This window comes from Pteropus alecto, unplaced genomic scaffold (assembly GCF_000325575.1).
Source record: "Pteropus alecto unplaced genomic scaffold, ASM32557v1 scaffold3, whole genome shotgun sequence".
NCBI classification, from domain to species: domain Eukaryota; kingdom Metazoa; phylum Chordata; class Mammalia; order Chiroptera; family Pteropodidae; genus Pteropus; species Pteropus alecto.
In genome coordinates, this window is record NW_006442484.1 from 14,542,463 (window position 1) to 14,562,405 (window position 19,943).

Below are 19,943 nucleotides of genomic sequence, written 5' to 3' on the forward strand. Positions count from 1 at the left end.
ATATCCTGTGGAATATCAATATATACACAGGCTGGCCCTTTATAGAAAAAGTTTACCAGCCCTCTGCCTTAAAAAAGAAATTTTCGCAGATGTGTACCAGACACCTGTACTTGAATGTTTGTAGCAGCAGTGTTTACTCCAATACTGGCAGCAACCCAAATAGAATGGAATAGAATGGATAAATATATTATGGTGTATCATTAGAGCACCTCCTCTACAACAGCTAGAGGCACATGGTTGGGGAAGGTATGGAGACTTCTAAGATATTAGTGATGTTCTGTATCTTAATTCAAATGGATTTCACAGTTCTTCATTTTATAATTCTTTAAAGAGTATAGTAATGTCTGGGCATTCCTATTATATGTATATTTTTTAACCCCCCAAAAAGTAACTATGGGGGAAGACTTTAGGAGATAAAAGCCAAGAGAATGGAAGGTGAGGAATTAGAGACAGTGAATAGGAATAACTTTTGAGGAGAGAATAAGACACCTAGTTAACAGTACTATGCATAGAGACGAACATTGCTAGTTGCTTAGGCATATGAAGCTCATGTTTCTGTAAATCGGTCTGACAATATTTAACAAAACTGCTGTACTTTTTATTCTGCAATTCTGCCTCTAAAAATTTACCACAAATATATTCCTTCCCCCAATTAAAATTGCTGCAAAACAAGTTATAATGGTGCTGCAACTAATAGGAAAATTCAACAAAAATGGTCCAAAAGAACTATGGAATAACCTTCAAATAGTTTAAGCTTCCAATTTTCTTTTTTTTTTTTTTTTCTGCTCTTGATTAAGTTTGGTTTAAATTATAGTGAAATTTGTTTATTTGTCACAGATGGTAAATCAGACAATGGAACCAGTGAGTTTCAAAGTGTTTGTTCTCTGTTAACTGCTACAATATCTTTAAAACAGAAGAATTAAGTGTGTGATATTCAAATTACTAGTCCCCGAATGGATTATACTGATTACTTAAAGCATCTTTAGGGAACACAGCACATGTCTACAAAGTAATGTTAGTAAGTTCAGGAAGCTTGTTTAACTATCATTGGCAATAAGACATCAGGTGGTTTAAAAAGGCAGAAAACCAAATGACTTCCTAGCATACCTTGCCACTTGTCCCTAAATTTTCAAAGACATCAACTTTAGTAGCCACTGAAAGGTGTAGCAGATGTGAGACTTGCATTTCAAATGAATTAATTATTGCTTGAGAAGAATACACAGGGTCCTATTCTCATCAAAAAAATAATAATTTGAAATAGCAATTGTGATATTTTCAAAACCATAAAGAAAAGAGAAGCATAGTGGCAATAACATTTTTATGTAGTGTTTCCCATACTTTTTCCTAAATCATCAACCTTTTTGTAGGCAGTTTCATATACTAGGACTTCTTTGTGAATACATTTTATACACCATTTTTGTCCATTCTGCCATTTCCTTATTTATTTGTCAGTGGCATTGTTGAGATAAAATTCACATACCAGTTTACCCACTTAAAGTATACAATTTAATAGTTTTTGGTATATTCATGGATGTGTAACCATCACCACAGTCAATTTTAGAATATTTTCGTCACCTCAAAAACCCTGAGGTGAAAGCAAACCAAATTCCCATCAACAGATAAATAGATAAAGGAAATGTGGTATAGACATACAATTGAATATTACTCAGCTTTAAAAAGGAACAAAATTCTGACACATGCTACAATGAGGATGAATCTTGAAGATGTTATGCTTTGTAAATTAAGCCAGTTGCAAAAGGACAGATATTATATGAGTCTACTTATATGAGGTATCTAAAGTAGCCACATTCGTAGAAACAAAGTAGAGTGGTGGTTGCCAGGAGCTGGGGAAAGGAAGAACGAGGTGGTACAATTTCAGTTTTGCAAGATGAAAAGAGTTCTGGAGTTAGATGGTGGTAATGACTATACAACAGTGTGAATGTATCTAATAGCACTGAACTGCACGTTTAGAAATGTTTATGATGGTAAATTATATGTATTTCACCACAACTAAATTTTTTTAATGTGAACATACTGATGAAGAAAAAAGGGAAGAAACTCTGTACTCTTCCCCTATCACCCTCTGACCCCTCCACCACCACCATCTCCCAGACACAAATCTAACTTTCTCTCTCTATAGATTTCCCTGTTATAGACATTTCTTATGAGTGGAATGATGTGTAGTCTTGCGACTGGTTGCTTTCACTCAGCATGTTTTTAAGTTTCATCCATGTGGTAGCATACATCAGTAGTTTGTTTCTTTTTATAAAAGCTACATTGTGTGGATATATCACATTGTGTTTATCCATCTGTTAGTTGATGGTCATTTGGGTTGTTTCTACCTTTTGACTGTTATAAATAGTACTGCTATAAACATTAATTTGTAAGTTTTTATATGGACATACATTTTCATTTCTCTTAGGTGTATACCTAGGAGTGGAATCTCTGGGTCATATGGTAACTCTGTTTTAATCATTTAAGGAACTGCCAGACTGTTTTTCAAAGCAGCTGCACCGTATTACGTTTCTGTAAGCAATGTTATGAGTCATTCAATTTCTCCACATCCTTGCCAACACTTTTTAATTATCTGACTTTTTTATTAGAGCAATTCCAGTGGGTGTAAAATGGTTTCTCATTGTGATTTTGATTTCTCTGACAACTAATGATATTGATGAACTTTTCAGGTGCTTATTAGTCATTTATATATCTTCTTTGAAGAAACATCTGTTCCAGGCCTTTACCCAATTAATTGATTATGTGTATTTTTGTTATTGAATTGTAAGAGTTCTTTATATATTTTGATACAAGTCCCTTAGCAGATAGATGACTTGCAAATATTTTCTCCCATTTCGTGGGTTGTCTTTTTACTTTATTGATGCAGTCATTTCAAATACAAGGATTTTTAACTTTGAAGTCCAGTTTATTGATTTTTCTTTGGTTGCTTGTGCTTTTGGTGTCATATCAAAGAATTCATTATCAAATCCAAGATTGCAAATATCTTGTAATTTTTGTCTTTGTCTTTATGTCTATATTTTCTTCTAAAAAATTTATAGTTTTCTGACATTTAAATCTTTGATCCATTTTTAGTTAATTTTCTTTATGGTATGAGACAAGCATTCAACTTCATTCTCTTGCACATGGCTATCACAGAACATTTGTTAAAAAGACACCCCCTTATTGAAAATCGTATGATCGTAGATGCCTGGATTTATTCCTGGACTCTCAATTCTATTCTATTAAATTATATGTGTATCCTGTGCCAGTGCCACATTGTATTGATGAAGTTTTGAAATTGAGATGTGTGAGTCTTCCTTGTTCTTTAGCAAGACTGTTTTGGCTATTCTGGATCCCTTGCAATTACATGTGAGTTGTACGATCCCCTTGTCATTTTCTACAAGGAAGTCAGCTGGGATTCAATGAGTATTGCTTTGAATCTGTAGGTTAATTTGGAGTATTGGCATCTTAACTACGTTGTCTTCTATTCCATGAACATGGGATGTTTTCCACTTATTTAGATCTTTACTTTCTTTCAACAATGTTTCTATGGTTTTCAAAGTTAATTTTATACTTCTTTTATTAAATTTATTCCTGGCTATTTTATTCTTTCTGACAATATAAATGGAATTGTTTTCATTTTATTTTGATCGTTTATTGCAAGTGTATAGAAATGCAATTTATTTTTGTACATTGATCTTGTATACTGTAACCTTGTTGAACTCATTTACTAATTATAATACTTTTTGAATGGATTTCTTGGGATTTGCCATATACACGATGTTATTTGTGAAGAGATAGTGTTATTTGTGAAGAGATAGTTTTATTTCTTTATTTTTTCAATCTGGATATCTTTTTGTTTCATTTTCTTGCCTAATTGATCTAGAACCTCAGTACAATGTTCAATAAAAGTAGTAAGAATAGACATTTTGCCTTGTTCATGATTTTAGGAGGAAGCATCTAGTTTTTCACCTTAAGTATGATGTTAGCTGTAGATTTTTCATAGATACTTTGTATCAGGTTGAAGAAATTTCCTTCTATTGTTTGTTCAATATTTTTATCATAGAAGAGTGTTAGATTTTAAGTATATTTTCTGTACCTATAGAGATAATCATGTGATTTTTTTTCTATTGATATCTAGTACATTAATTGATTTGTAGATATTAAACCAACTTGAATTCCAGGAATAAATCCAACTTAATCATAGTGTTTCTTTTTATATGTTGCTGGATTCATTTTACTAATATTTTGTTAAGGATTTTTGCACCTGTATTCATAAGAAATATTGGTCTGTTGTTTTCTTGTGTTAGTACTAGCGTAATTCTAGCCGCATAGAATGAGTTGGGAAGTATTCTCTACCCATTGGAAGCGTTTATGAAGAATTGTTCTTTAAATGTTCGATAGAATTCAGTGGTAATACCTTTTATGCCAGGGCTTTTGTATGTGTGTGTGTGAGTTGTTTTTGATTACTACTTTAATCTCTGTATTTGTTATTGGGTTATTCAGATTATCTATTTCTCCTTCAGTTCATTTTGGTAGCTTGTATATTTCTAGGAATTCGATCTAATTTTTTGGAATGTGGTTTTTCATAGTGTTGCCTTTTTTTTCAAAATTATTTTTTTTTAATTTTAGTTTCAAGTATACGGTACATTGGTTAGATATCTATATAGTTTGTAAAACGATCCCCCCAATTGCTCCCTCCCTCCTCTGATCCTCGTTCTAGCCATTGTATTCATTCTAATTGTATCCCCTACACTGTGCTCCCCATCCCCGTGTCCATCCATCAGCTACTAATTTGTACTTCTTTAACCCTTCACCCCATTCTCCCAGCTCCCCAAATTCCCCTCCCCTCTGTCACCAAATTGTCCACTATATTTGTGAGTCTATTTTTGATTAATTTGTTCTTTTTATTCCTTAGATTCCGCATATAAGTGAAATCATATAGTGTTTATCTTTCTTTGTCTAACTTAAATACTTTCTAGGTCCATCAAAGCAATATCTTTTTCCATCCCCTTCCTTTTAGTCTGTGTCTCTTAATCTGAAGTCTCTTACAGGCAACATGTAGGGGTCTTGTTTTCCTTTCCATTCATCCACTCTTTTAGTTGGAGCACTTAATTCTTTTCCATTTGAGGTACTTATTGATAGGAATGTAGTTGTTACCATTCTTTATTCCTGTTTTTGATACATATATTTTCTTCTTAAAGAAGTCCCTCCAACATTACCTGGAATTCTGGCTTGGTGGTGATAAATTCTTTTAGATTATTTTTGTCTGGGAAGCTCTTTATCTGTCCTTCAACTCTAAATGATTGCTTTGCTGGATAAAGTATTCTTGCTTGTAGATCCTGGGTCTCCATCCTGTCGAATATTATTTGCCAAGCCCTTCTGTCCTGAATAGTTTCTTTGGAGAAATCAGCTGTTAGTCTTAAGGGTGTTCCCTTATAAGTAACTATCTGTTTTTCTCTTGCTGCTTTTAATATTCTTTCTTTGTATTTAACCTTTGGCATTTTAATTATGATGTGTCTTGGTGTGGGCCTCTTTGGATCCCTGATGTTTGTAATTTTCTGAGCTTCCTGGGGTTTTGTGTCCATTTCCTTCACCAGGTTAGGGAAGTTTTCCATCATTATTTCTTCAAACAGCTGTTCAACATCTTGATTTTCTTCAGTTATGCTGATCAGGCAGATATTTGGACCCTTATAGTGTCCCATATGCTCCTTAAATTATTTTTATAGTCTTGGCATCTTAACTCTTGTCGCCATTCTGACTGAGTGTCCTTGGCTTTCCTGTCCTCTAGATAGGACATTTGATCCTTTTCTTTATTCATTTTGTTTATTCTTTTGTTTATTCCATTTAATATACTTCTCATCTCAGATAATGTGTTCTTCATTTCAGACTGGTTCTCTTTTATAATTGCCATTTCCATTTTTATATATTTTATCTCTTTGTTGAAGTTCCCACTGAATTTAACCAAAAGCTCATTGAGCATCTTTATAACCAGTGTTTTGAATTCTGCATCTGTTAGATTACTTGACTCCATAATATCTGGATCTCTGTTCTGTTCTCTCATAGGGTTTCTGTTTTTTTGTCCTCCCATTTTGGCTGCCTTTCCGTGTCTGTTTCTGTGTACTAAACAAAGCTCCTAAGTCTCCTGGTCTTATTAGCATAGATTTGTGAAGTAGGTAACCAATAGCACAGTCTTGAGAGGGGCTCAGCTACATGCCAAACTTAGCCCAAGTCTCTCCCCCTCCAAGGCCACCTGTTAAGATTCAGCAAGCAATCCACAGATGCTGTGCTTATAGTTGCCTCAAAAGGCCACGCCAGAAACCGAGGCCAGCTGCCTCCAGGGTGAGTCTACGTGCTGCTCAGCAAGGAACACCTGACTCGCTGAGGACACACCTGGATGTGGCTTGGGTGGGGCTGCACATTGGGGGCGGTGGGGTTTCAGGGAATCCTCTGGGCAGAGCGACCTCTGTTATCCAGTCTAATGACCTTACAGTAATGGTAGCGCTGTGTCCACGCACTGAGAGTAGGGAGGGCTCAACAGGGAACAATGGATACCACTGGCACTTCTGTATAGGGCGAGTCTCCCCTAGCCCCTCACTCTGATAGTGTCTCCCTGTAGCCTAGTCAGCACTGGTGCTCAGAGTGAACAGGTCCGTCACCGCGAAAATCCACTCACGGACCCGGCCCCTTTAAGAGGCTTCTGCCGCTGCCACAGCCTCCATCTCACTCAGCTGCTGGGACCAGGCAGTTCCACGTCCTTGTCCCATCCTACCTTCTGCTGTTGCAGGGTGCTTTCTTGGATTTCTCTCTAGATCCCAGGCAATTTTTCCTTGCTGCTGCTCCTTGTTTCCGTCACAACTTTGATTTGGTCGCCAGAGGAATGAACAGAGCCTCTATCATCTACGCCATTTTGGTTGCCTCTATAGTGTTCCTTTATTATCCTTTTTATTTCTGTAGAGTCAATAAAAATCTCCCCTCTTCGTTGCTGTTTCTAATAACTTTAGTTTTCTTATTTTTTTTTCTTGGTCAGTCTAACAAAATGTTTGTCAGTTTTGTCGCTCTATTCAGTGCAACAGCTTTTGGCTTTAATTACTTTTTCTCTTGTTTTTCTCTTCTCTACTTTGTTTATTTTCATTGTAATCTTTATTATTTACTTTCCTCTACTTGCTTTAGGCTTGGTTTGCTTCACCCACCCCCAATGTCTTAAGATGAAAGTGTAGGTTATTGATTTAAGATCTGCCTTCCTTAATATAGTCATTTACAACTATAAGTTTCCTTCTGAGCACTACTATATCTGCATCCCATAAGTTTTGGTTTGTCGTATCTTTATTTTCATTCATCTCAAAGTATTTTCTGGTTTCTCTTTTGATTTTTCTCTTTGATCTATTGGTGGTTTAGAATTGTGTTGTTTAATTGTCTCAAATTTTTTTCTGCTATTGATTTTTAATTTCATTCCATTGTGTTTGAAAAAAATACTTTGTATTATTTCTATTTTTTTAAGTTTTTAAGTTGTGTTTTATCGCCTGGACAGTGTTTTTTGTGCACTTGAAAAGATTGTGTACTTTCTTGTTGAATGAAGTGTTTTGTAGATGTCGTTTTGGTCTGATTGTCTTAAAGTGTTGTCCACGTCTTCTGTTTCCTTGTTGTTCTGTTCATTATTGAAGTATCCAGTTATCATTGAATTGTCTATTTCTCCATTTCCGTCAATGTTTGCTTCAGGTATTTTGGTGCTTCTTTATTAGGGGATGATATGTTCATAACTTTTATTTTTATTATTGACTCTTTTTCATTATGAAATGTTTTTATCTCTCAAAAATTTTTTGTTTTAAAATCTAGTTTGTCTGATATTAACAAATACTCTAGTTTTCTTATGGTTACTGTTCACATGATGTATCTTTTTCTGTTCTTTTACTTTAAATCTCCTGTGGACAACATATAATTGGATTATTTCTTACTCTTCTGACAATCTCTTTTGTTTGAATTGTTTAATCAATTTACATTTAATGTTAATTATTGATGATGTTGACTTATGTCTGCCATTTTGCTTTTTGTTTTCTATTTCATGTGTTTTATTCCTCCTTTTCCTGTTTTCTTTTGCATTAAGCAAATATTTTCTAATGTAGCATTTTAATTTCTTTAATGATTTTTTTACTTTTTTGATTATTTTGAGTTTCTCTAGGATGTACTGTATACATTTTAACTTACCCAAATCAGCTGCTAATTTATACCAGCTTAATTCTAGTAATATATAGAAAAGTTACTTTTATATAGCTATATTCTCTTCATGCTTTTTGTGGTGTTATTGTTATACATATTAATGTTACAAACAAAAAACTGTTATAATTATTACCTTATGATCTGTAGGCATTTTGTTTTGTTAGCCCAATACAGTATTGCTTCCACCTACCTCCTTTGTACTATTATTGGCAAATACATTATATTTCTATATATTATAGGCTCATTACATTATATACATATTATTTTCATAGTTGCTTTTTAAATCAGCTAGAAATAAAGAGGAAAATGTGCATTTCTACTGTCTTTTACAGTTACATAATTACCTGTACTGGTTGTATTACTCTGCTCAGGTAGCCGTATGATATCTCTTTGGATTTCTTTGCTTTTAACCTGCTCAGAGTTCACTGAGGCTCCTGGATGAGTAGGTTATTGTTTTTCAATAAACTGGGGATGTTTTCAGTCTTTATTTCTTGAAATACTTTTTTCTGCTCCTTTCTCTTCCCTTTGATAATACCATTATACAGTTGGTGTATTTAATGATGTTCCACATTTCTCCGAGGCTGTTTTTTCTCTCCATTTTTTTTTTCACCTCTCTGTTCTTCAGCTTACATAATCTGTGTCAGTTCAAGATAGATAATTTCTGTCTTTATTAATATTCTCTGTTAATGCGACATTGTTAACATTCCTTCTTTACTGCCTTAATCATGGTTTCCTTTGGTTCTATGAATATGCTTATAATGGCTACTTTATGGTCTTTTTCTGATAAATGTGAGTATCTGTTCTTTCTCACAGGTAGTTTCTGTTCCCTGCTTTTATTTAATGTATGGATCATACTTACCTGTTTCTTTGCATCCTTTGTAATGTGTTTTAATTGGACATTTTGAGTAATATATTGTAGTAACTCTGGGTACTTGCTGCTGTTCTCTTATTTGTTTATAGAGACTGACTGGATTATTTTACTGAAGTCTATTTAAACCTCCCTTCCCCTACACCACCATCACCACCACCAAGTGTTCAACTCCTGATGTTGTTCTCAAGCAAGGAAAGCTTTAGGTATTCTCACAGTCATCCTGGGATGACAGTGGTTTTGGCAGAACCCTGTCCCTCTCTTTCTTGACAGAACCCAACTGTTAAACTCCACTAACTGCCAGCTGATTGCCCTATTGTTTTTAACAATGCCCTGGTTCATAAATTGCTCTACAAAGAAATCCAGTTAAAATCTGGCTCATTTGAAAGAAAAGTTTCTGGGGTTAATGTTTTGTTTTTGTTCTGACCTCAGGAAGGCTCCTTTTATCTGTCTTTTTACCTGGTTCCCACCAAATTAGCAGGCCTACTGTTTAGCCAAAATCTTGAGTCTCTCCTCCCAGTTGTCTTTATCACAACCTGTACTGTTCTTGAGAGCACCCATAAGCTTGAACTTCTGACCTCTTCTGTTGGAATTGAAGACAATCCTTTCGAGAAAACATTAAATGCTATCTGTTTTATGGCCTCTTTTCTCCTCTGAGCCAGGTATCTGGAACTAGGAATGTGGACAATGGTAAGCTCTCAAAGTGACACCCTCTCCTATGAGCTGAGCATTTGGTGGAGGTTAAGGGGACCACAGCCTAGGGTCCTCAGCTTACCTCTTCTGACATGGAATCACCACTTCAGGAACTGAGGCACAAGTGATCAGGTCAGGCCCTCAGTATTCTCAGCATGTCATACCCACAAATGGAGGTTGAAGGAAAGCAATTCCCACCTATCAACCTCACTCACCCTGGATTTAGCTTCAGCAGTAGGTACCTGGGAACAGGATGAGAGAGCTGACATACCACTTCTCCTAGGAAGAAAACCCTTTACCTTGGTGCTGCAGGGAGAGGGAGCTCTGTGTTCTTGGCTATACTTGTCTGGAGTAGACCTTGTACTTCACTAAAGTTGGGAGAGGGCAAGAGGAAGCAGTCTTGGTTCGAAAACCAGACTCACCTTTCTTACCACGTTTTTATAGATGTTCTTATTTGCTGTCCATCCTTAACGACCATTTCCAGTGGCTTTAAGTAGTTACGTTTTTATAGTTTTCACTAGTTTCACTGGGGTGCAGGTCAATAAAACTCATGCTGTGTCATGCCAGAAGTTAATATTGAATAGGTAAAATTTTGATTTTAAAAATATGAAATTATGGTATTCTGGCATCCTGTCTTTTGAAATTATATTTAAAAGATTTGGTAAAGCAGTTTGGGGGATTAGATGCGTGTTCTTTGCCTTTATCATACAGGTATGTAAGTACTGCCCTCGCTGCCAGTGGCAATTTTATGGTGTCACTCAAGGAGCAGACTTAATAAGTAGCTAGATTATTGCCAAAAAGAGCAGGTTGGGACTAAAACTAAAATAAAAATATTGTTTGGCAGATGTTTTCCAGCACTTCAGTGAGCTAATGAAGTTATAATCTTTTATGTGAAATGTGTTATATAGACCCTAGAGACTCATATAAGTATTTGAAAAATACAAAGTTCATTTTTAAGGAAAACATTAGCACTTACTGCAGGCACTTCTGCGTTTATCTAGTAGGAAATAATCCTCTCTTCAGGCAGGATTTCCATCCCAGCTCCTAAGTTTCCTAGTAAAATATGAACTGTGTTTATATCTCATATCAAAAGACTATAATTAACTACATGATTTAAATTCATCATAGACTACAATTAGGAAATGTCTGTAATCCACCACCTGCCAGAAGCTTAAATGCTTGCTTCTTAATCATCCTGGCAGAGTTGTATAATCCTCTGGGTTCACCATTTTATCTTAGCTGCCAAGAAACACAAAGCTAGATTCAGTGCTCAGTGAAAGCAACAATCTTATCTCAAATGTCCCTACTTCTTTTTTATTTTTGTCTTTTATATATTTACTGTTTTTTAATCTATTTGATTTTTTAAAATATTTTACATTTGGGACCAGATGAACTGTAAATGAATATTTCTATAAATAATGAGCATTTAACAGGAAAGCCCAAGAAGAAAAGTCCATTTATATTTCAGGAAAAACCCAAAATATTGTGCAATGAAAGTTTTATTCGACATTTAATACCATTAATTGAGCATGCAGTTTGGTCAAATTCTAATTAGTTAAAAGAGTGTATATTTTTCATGTCATTGCCCTAAATAGATACCCTCATTACAGAAATACATAAGGCAGAAATCACCTTGACTTGCAAAAAGTTTGTAAAGCAGAAAGCTAATATTTTCTTCCAGAGGAGCAAGCCTGTCTGAGCATCTGATCCTTAAATTAATTGAAGGATTAAATTAATTGCAGGAAATCAGTAGAACTGTCTCCTAGCCACACTCTGACATCTGCTAAAGATTTCTGAAGGAGATTCAGATTATTAGTTGAAATTAAATCCCTGATATGACATTTAAAAGTAGAACTTTTCAGGCAATTTTTATTTTTTATTATTGCCAAATGCATGTATGCCTTTTTGGAAAATACAAAAAAGTATAAATTATCAAGAATCAGCCATATTTCACGACCCTAAGTTGACTGCTGTTGTCTTGCTCACATTTTTTTTTTTTTTTTTTTTTTTTTTTTTTTTTTTTTTTTTTTTTTTTTTTTTTTTTTTTTTTCTTATATAGTTTTAACATAGTTGAGATCCTACTGGATATATTTTGTTCATTAGGTGTAGTGTTTTTTTCATGTCATTAAATTTTTCTTTGTAAATATAATTTTTAATGATCACACTTCAGTTTTATGACAATGCAATAAAATATTTAGCCTATTGCAAAACATGTAGGTCTTATCCATTTTTTCCATTTTATTGAACCATTTTGTGGGCAAGTTGAATTTCTTCTTTAGCATAGAGTCCTTAGAGGGGAACTAATAGGTCAAAAGATACGATTTTTTAAGGTCCTTGGTACATTTTGACCAAGTGGATACTGACTCATTTTCATTGTTTTCATGTTTCATAAATAGTGACATACCTCATTTTAATTTGACTCTCTGATTATTAATGAATTTTTATATTTTTTGTTGGATTATTTGTATTTTGAATTATTTGTCCAAGTCTTTTATCATAATGTGGTAAGACAGGTGTTAATCACTTGTTTATTGATGAGAGAGCTGACATTCAAATAGTGTATTCAGACTCATGCCAAATAAGTGGAGTTGGAACTCAAACTTGTGCTGCCATCTGACACCCAAATTCTTGGTGCTTTTCACTAGATATTAAATGTCAAAAGCTATTAAAGTAGCAGTTTAACATCACTTGAATTTGCAAGAATGTGTAGTGAATATATCTTACTACCAAGCATTAATTTTCACTCATACTGTGGTATATCAGGTAGATTACCATAATCTAATCAAAATGGATCAATACTACCCCTTAAAAGGCCAATTTTAAGCATTCATAAAGGGTCATGACTTTTTTTTAAATTTTTCATACTTTGCTAGACTACAGTAGATTTCTGATTTTAAAAATATGTAATGCATTTATCATTTTTTTCATCATAGCTTTGATTCCACAGTACAGTAAAAATGAGGAAATAAGTGACGGGAGGAAAAGGGAATTTCTGCCTGTGAATTATCATAGAACATTATAGGATTAAGGCGAACATTATAAAAAACTCAGAAGAAGAAACGAGTTTTTTCTCAATTCTTATTAATTGATCCTGTGGAGGCATTTTGCAGCAGTTTGATTGGCTGTTCTATGCACTGAGAAGCTGTAGCTCCTAAAAGTATGGCAAAACAATTGGTAAAGTGGCAAGACTAATTTTTGTTGCAGTTACGTTTCATAATGTCTTGATGTTTATATCATTAATTAGTTTTAATTTACACATTCATAGTTTTAAGCCAGGACTTTTCAGGAAGTTTGGGATCAAATAGGTTCATGAGATTGGCATTTTTTTTTTTCTTGTTCAAGGGTAGAATATGAACTTTTTCAAAGGTTAGGCCTGGTGTTTTACTTTACTATGTCCCCTTTTTTCTATTACTGTCCTGTCTTCCAAAGGAGAAATTTTTGAATTTACTATCTTTTTGGTATTATAAGTATTTATGCTTTAAAGTGAAAGTGATATTTAAAAGCTTACTCTTATGCTTTTCTTCTTTCTAATGCATTATAGTTCTGTCTTTATAGAAGGCAAATTAGATGATAATAGAAAATAGAGCATTTAAGAGATTTATTGCCCACTCTGTGTCCCTTGACGTGTCTTTTTGTCTGTTGGGGGAGGTTAGTAGAGTCTTGGAACTCAGTTTTGTAATTCATTTACCTAAGGGATGATCTAGTGCTAGAAAACCAACTTATGTTAATTATAAAACTAAAATCCACTGTAGTGGTAAACTGGAATAACAATTTATAGTTCAGTGGTATGGGATATATCACTCATTTTGGTGACCTGAATATTCTTGTTCCTATTCAGAGTGGCTTCCTGTCACCCTTGTGCCTCAGAACTTGAGTAAGTCATTAGAATGTGCTTAGTAAACAAGATCAGGGTGAGGGGCACTTCGTAGTCTAGGGTCATTTTATCCCAGTTAGAACAGAACCTAAAAATCCCTTAACCTTATGGTGAAACTTTATATATTCTCCCAAGTAATGGCACATTTACAGACCATGTCTTAAGCTTTATTCCACAGGTAGCTAATACTCATATAAATGCATTCTGATCATAGTTAACATCAATTTCAGAAATTACTATTTTTATATTTTTATCATGTGGTCCAAAACCACTTTTTATGAAATCTTCCCTTTACATTTCTTTCTTTTTTCTATTTTATTGAACCACGCTGAGTTAGTGCCACTAAAAATCAATAAAACTCTATTAAATTCTTATTAATTGAAGAATTCGCACCCTGAATTAGAGAATCATTTTAAAATTTTTTATCGTGGACATTTTTAAATAAATGTAAACAAAAGTGCTGAATCTTTATATAGCCATCACTTAGCTTCTACAGTTATTAACTGACTAATCTCTTGCATCTAAACTTCTATTTCATCCTTCTCCTGAATTATTTTGAAATTCAGATATCATATAATTTCATTCATCTGTATTTCAGTTTAGGTATACCTAAAAGGTGTTTTAAAAACCTACATAATTATATTTTACACCTTAAAAAATATAACAGTTAATTTCTTAATTATGTCAGATAATCAGTTGGTATATTTATTTCCAGCTACCCCACAAATATTGCTTATGTTTTTACACATTTGTCTTATAGAGTGTCCCATAGTCTGGACTTCCTAATTGTATCATCATGGTGGTGTTTAACATGTCTTCCTATAGTCTCTATAATTCAGTAGTTGGATCTAACGTAATATTTTTAGTGCAGTTATATGAGACATGAGTGTAAAAAGTTGCTAAAGCTAGCTTAAGAATTAATACTATGTAAAGAAAGTTTATTTAAATGATGAAAAAAAGACTGGTAACTAATAGGGTTTTATATATAAAATAAGATTTCTGATTACTTGAGAATTCCCAGAAAGAATTAATAGTATTGTGCTCTGATTTGAAACTATTTTCCTGAAAGAATTTGCTAAAAAGATAAAACTTTAAAGACATATTATGACGAATTGTATATTAGAGTCTCAGTGACTTAATGGTTTTACACTAACAGCCTTTTTTAATTTTTGTCGATATTTATGTTAGAATATGTCAAAATCATGTTCTATTTTCCTTTATTCTCGGATAGTACATTTTTTAAGCAATATTTTTTTTGAGTCTCGTCAAACTGCAGATTCTCTTTTCTAAAATATAACTTTGTGAAATCCAAATAAATTACCTTTTTATTTTGTAAAATTTGTGAATTATTTTTCTTTTTTAAATAATTATTTGAGTAATACAAAAGCACATTTAGAATAAGTTGGAAAAGAGTAAGATCAATGGATTTAGTTTTTTCTTTATTTTAAAAAATTGGTATTATTTCCATAAACATAGTGATTTTTATCTAAAAGGTAATTATTTGCCACTCACAGAGAAGAGAGTTACATTTGACTTTTACTGCTAATCAGTTTGAAAAATAACTTCATTAAAATAACTTTGCAGGACTGTTTGTTCAAAGTATTTTTACAGTCATCTCCATCTCATTGTGCTGTGTTTTTGTGTGTGTTTGATTTTTTTCCCCCCATAGCTCATCAGTAGGTTACTTGCAACATCCAGGATCAGAACAAGTACAGTTTCCTCGAACTACTTCACCATGCAGTTCTCAGCAGCTTCATAGCCACCAGTGTGCAGGTATGAATATATACTTGAACAAAAAAAGTAATGGTTTGTCCCCTTGAGAAATAACTAAGTTCTGTAGCCATTTCTAGAAAACGATTTTTAACTTGTTGTGGTGCTGAGATATCCCCAGGATATTTAGGGTATTAGGAAAATCAAAGTTAACAGGTTCAGCCAGTCCACTTCTTCCTTTTCTGCTGCTGCACCACAACACTGCTGTCCTGTTTCTCCTCCTCAGGCTCTTCTTCCTTCCTTGCCTTACAAATACTGATGTTCTCTGGGATCCTTTCCTACGTTCTATGTCATTGCTCTTCAAGCTCTTCCTAGGTAATCCAGCCACCTCCTAAGCTTCGCCTGCTTTTTGCCAACACCTCCCAAATGTTATTTCTGCTGAGACAAGACCATATGGCTAGCTGCCTACTAGACATCGCTAGCCAAATGTGTCAAATGCATTTTAGATTTAATATTTCTCCCTCTTCTTGCATCCCTTAACTCACCTATCTAGGGACTAAAAGTTCAAAGTCATAATTAACTCTCTTTGTTCCCTTTCACATTTGTGCCGTCAACATTTCCTCAAATCTGCTACCTCCTTCCCCACTGCTGCTACTTTTGGTCAATTTTTTTCATGTCTTATTTTCAGTAATCTCTTAAATGTTTTTGCTTATTTCATGTTTCCCCTTCACCCAACTTTTCTCCTCCCCAACACACAAACACATGTACAGACAGTTCAAGAATTATTGTCCTGAAACAGAAGTATCTTCATGTCATTCCTCTGAATGAAAAAATGTATGTAGACTCTCTATAAACTCGCTAGCAAATAAGCCACCTATTTATACTTAATCTGCTAAAGTCACCCAGAACTTCGTTTCTGTGCTTATTTATGCCAAAGATATTTTGTTCCTGTTCCTCTGCCTGAAATGCCTGTCCACCATCTGCTGTTTGCCAAAATCTTGCTCATCCTTAAATTTTGACTCAAAATTACCTTTTCTACAAAGGCTTCCCCAGTTCTTGAAAGAGTTTGTTGCTTTATCTCTGCTTCCATAGTGTCTTAATCCTTTTATCATGACACCATATTTTATTGTAATAGTTTGTTGATACATGTAGTCTGTGAGAAACAGAAATAGTAAATGATTGTCAAATAAATGACTAATAATGGCTGCATCCTGCATGGGCTGCTGCAGCTGAGGAGAATTTAAATGTTCCTAAACAGTCAACAGTGCTTTACCTAGCCAGGTCAGGCTGATTCTGTTTCTAGAGAACTGGAAACTACCATAGTTGCTGCAGTGCAAACTATAGCCCTGGGCAGGGCACAGAATCCCCTTACCTTACACTGAAATGGGGAGAGTGGCGAGCAAAATACACACCTAATACTGGTAGTTCTGCAGTACTGGTATACAAGAGAAACAGATAAGAAGACAGATACAGTAGTCTGCGTGTCCCTACTGTACAGTTAACAAAGTGATTTTACATACATGTGATCATCACAGTTCTTTAAAGTCTGCCAAGGACATCTTCCTAGCCTCCATTTTCAGATGAGAAAACACAATAAAAGAAGTTAAATAATTTTCCCAGAGTCATAGGACATTTCAGGGTACTAAAATTGTGCTTTGTTAATTACCATGTCCCATACATTTCCACAGCATGAAATTAAAAGATGACTTTACTGTAGCTCAACATTTCTGTAGAATATTAATTTTTCTTTCTTTGTATATTTATAAAAAATGCCTATTTTAAAATTCATTTTAAAAATTAAGCACTTTTATAGATCATGTCTCAATTGTGCTACTCTCTACTAGCTCCTGTGGTAGGTAATTGGACTTTTCTGAATAGCTATAGACCTAAATTTTTAGGATAAGTGAGATATTTAGGTCTACAGAGTCAGTTTTAATGCTTTTCTAGGCACATAACACTTATAGCAAGAAGCACTAGGGTTTAAATCTGTCTTACATATATAATAGTAACATTTTGTTCAGAAATGTAAAATTATGGCTATTATTTTGGTATTTAAAGATACCAGCCATTTGGTAACATATACTGATTGCAGTATCCTAATTCTCATTTTCAGCTGTTCCACCTCCACCACCTGGTGGAGGAATGGTGATGATGCAGCTCAATGTACCAAACAATCCACAGTCTCGTGCCCACTCACCCCCCCAGTGGAAGCAAAACAAATATTACTGTGATCACCAGAGAGGACAAAAGTGTGTGGAGTTTAGCAATGTAGACAATATTGTTCAGGTAAGGTGCTTAATTTTAAAACTTTAAATATTTTAGTCACTGAAGATTGACCTAATAGGCTTCACACTGAATTTGAAATCTCAAACAGATTAGTAAAGAAGTTTGAATGTTCTTTTTATTCAAAGTTTATATCAGGACTTAAATATTATTTCCAAACTTTTGCATATTCAAAAAATTTTAGAATATGAATCAGCAGATCAGTTAAATCTAAAATTTAATAAAGAAACATTAAGAATTCTCATTTGATTGTGTGTTGAAATAAAAATATTTTGGTTATCTTGGGTTAAATAAAATATATTATGTTTTAAATAAAATAAAATTTAATAAAGAAAAAGAATGACGCAGTTATCCTACTTTTTCCACATAAACTATATTTTAGTGTAACCAGAAAGTTGATGAGGGAACACTCTTTATTTTAGAAGAAATACAATTAATAAACATAAAAGCAATGGTAGAATTTAAAATCACTATCTTAGAATCCTACTGAAAAAATGGATCAAGGAAAAATCATCAACACATTCCAAAAACATTAGGAAAAGGCTTATGGGGAACTTTAAACTGGATGGATCAGGCAGATGATGCTTGAAGCAACTGATCAATTGCAGCATCACTAAGTGTGGGTCCGCCAAACATTATTTGTTTCCTGATGTGGTGTAAAGGAAATACATGGTATCTTATGATGTACTTGTCAACAAAATATCGAACCCAAATCTAATCAAGTTTCTAAGTCTAGCTATTAATTTACAGAAAATCCAGGAAGAAAAAAAAAAAACTTGTATGATAACCATGTCCACATTTTACTGGACAAATTGACCCCATTTCTTTAACAGATAAGTGGCATTTTGAAATGAAGGATGAGTCTGTTGTAGATTAAAAAAGACTCAATAATAATCACATGTAACATATGGATCTTCCTTCGATACTAAACAATCAAAAGACATTTCTGAGCAAAAAGGATATTTATATATGTTAACTTTTTAGTATGATGATGGTTTTACTTTTAAGACAATAGTTTTTCTATGTTAGAAATATTTATATACAGAAACATTTTCGAGTAAAATGCTATGATATTAGAGATTTGCTATAAATGCTTTAGTTGAGGGAAAGCAGAGGAAACCACAATCAAAATTGGATGATGTTATGTGGAAGTTCATTTTACTTGTCTATCTACACTTTAATATGTTTGAAAGTTTACAGCATAAGAAGGTTTTTGGAATATTTTTTAAAAGATAAAAAATATTTCCAATCCATATGACAAAATTATAGCAGAATAAAAACGTCAAATATCACTTAAAAGCTAGCTCACAAACAACAAATGGCCAATGGGCATTAAACAAAAATATTTAAAAATTATGTTTTATCTATATAATTGGGAAAATTTAGGAAAATAATAATCTGTAGTGTTGGCAGAGATATCTAGTTACAAACTCTCGTGTTCACTCTTGGTGGTACTGTAAATTGATACAACACTTTTTGGAGTTCAGTTTAGTGACATTTTTCAAAATCTAGACGATCCATAGCCTTTTATCCACAAATTCACTTCTAGAACTTGGACCAGTAAAATATGTGGAGCAAGTATATAAGAATATGTATACAAGGATATTTCTTCCTTGTTGTAACATTGAAAAGCTGGAATTGATTTTCAGCAGTAGGTAGCTGATTAAATAAATTACTATACCATTTAGGAAAATGCTATATACTAAGAAGAATGGAATACATCGACCACCAGCTGGTAGTTTCTAAATATCATTCTCCACTAAAAGCTAGGAATGATGGAATTAGAAAATCACCGCCAGCCAAAAATCATCACTAGAGGAGAGAGGATTCTATGAAGATGGTAGAGTATGGAGCACAAAGAATCTGTCTCCCTACCTAGAAATAATTGCACTGTTAGAATCTACTTGATATAACAGTTTTGGACCTCTAGAATCTATCGAAGGCTTGCAACTGCCATGGAAAAGCTTAGGCAATAAATTGCAGTAATTTCAGTCTATTTCAACTCTTAGCACAGTAGCAGCGACCCATCTCCTACCCTTAGCCCCATGATAGGCTGTGTACATGTTCCTAGAACAGCTTGCAGGAGCCAGGGTGAGCATAGAAGACCCCGTCCTCCAGACACAGAGGATTTATGTTTTGATCCTGGATTTCTGCTTCCGATCACAGAGATGTAGACAAAGAGGCAGTGGCTATTGTTGTTGCACCTCCCTACATTGTTGCAAACCTCTCCCTCTCCATCTTTTGGGGAATTTAAAAGGCTGTTTTTCCTCCTTTCATTTTTCTCTTTTAACCACTTGTGGGAGC

At 34.0% G+C, this 19,943-nt stretch overlaps 1 protein-coding gene across 1 annotated transcript in view; it reads left to right on the top strand.

The window, feature by feature from the left end:
* The window catches only part of R3HDM1 (R3H domain containing 1), a 168,817-nt gene that overhangs the window by 139,764 nt on the left and 9,110 nt on the right, over positions 1–19,943 (top strand). Inside the window, exons 21-22 of the mRNA XM_015596445.2 lie at positions 15,316–15,419; positions 17,470–17,642. Of these exons, the coding sequence (XP_015451931.1) occupies positions 15,316–15,419; positions 17,470–17,642 (277 nt within the window). The remainder of the gene's footprint in view (positions 1–15,315; positions 15,420–17,469; positions 17,643–19,943) is intronic.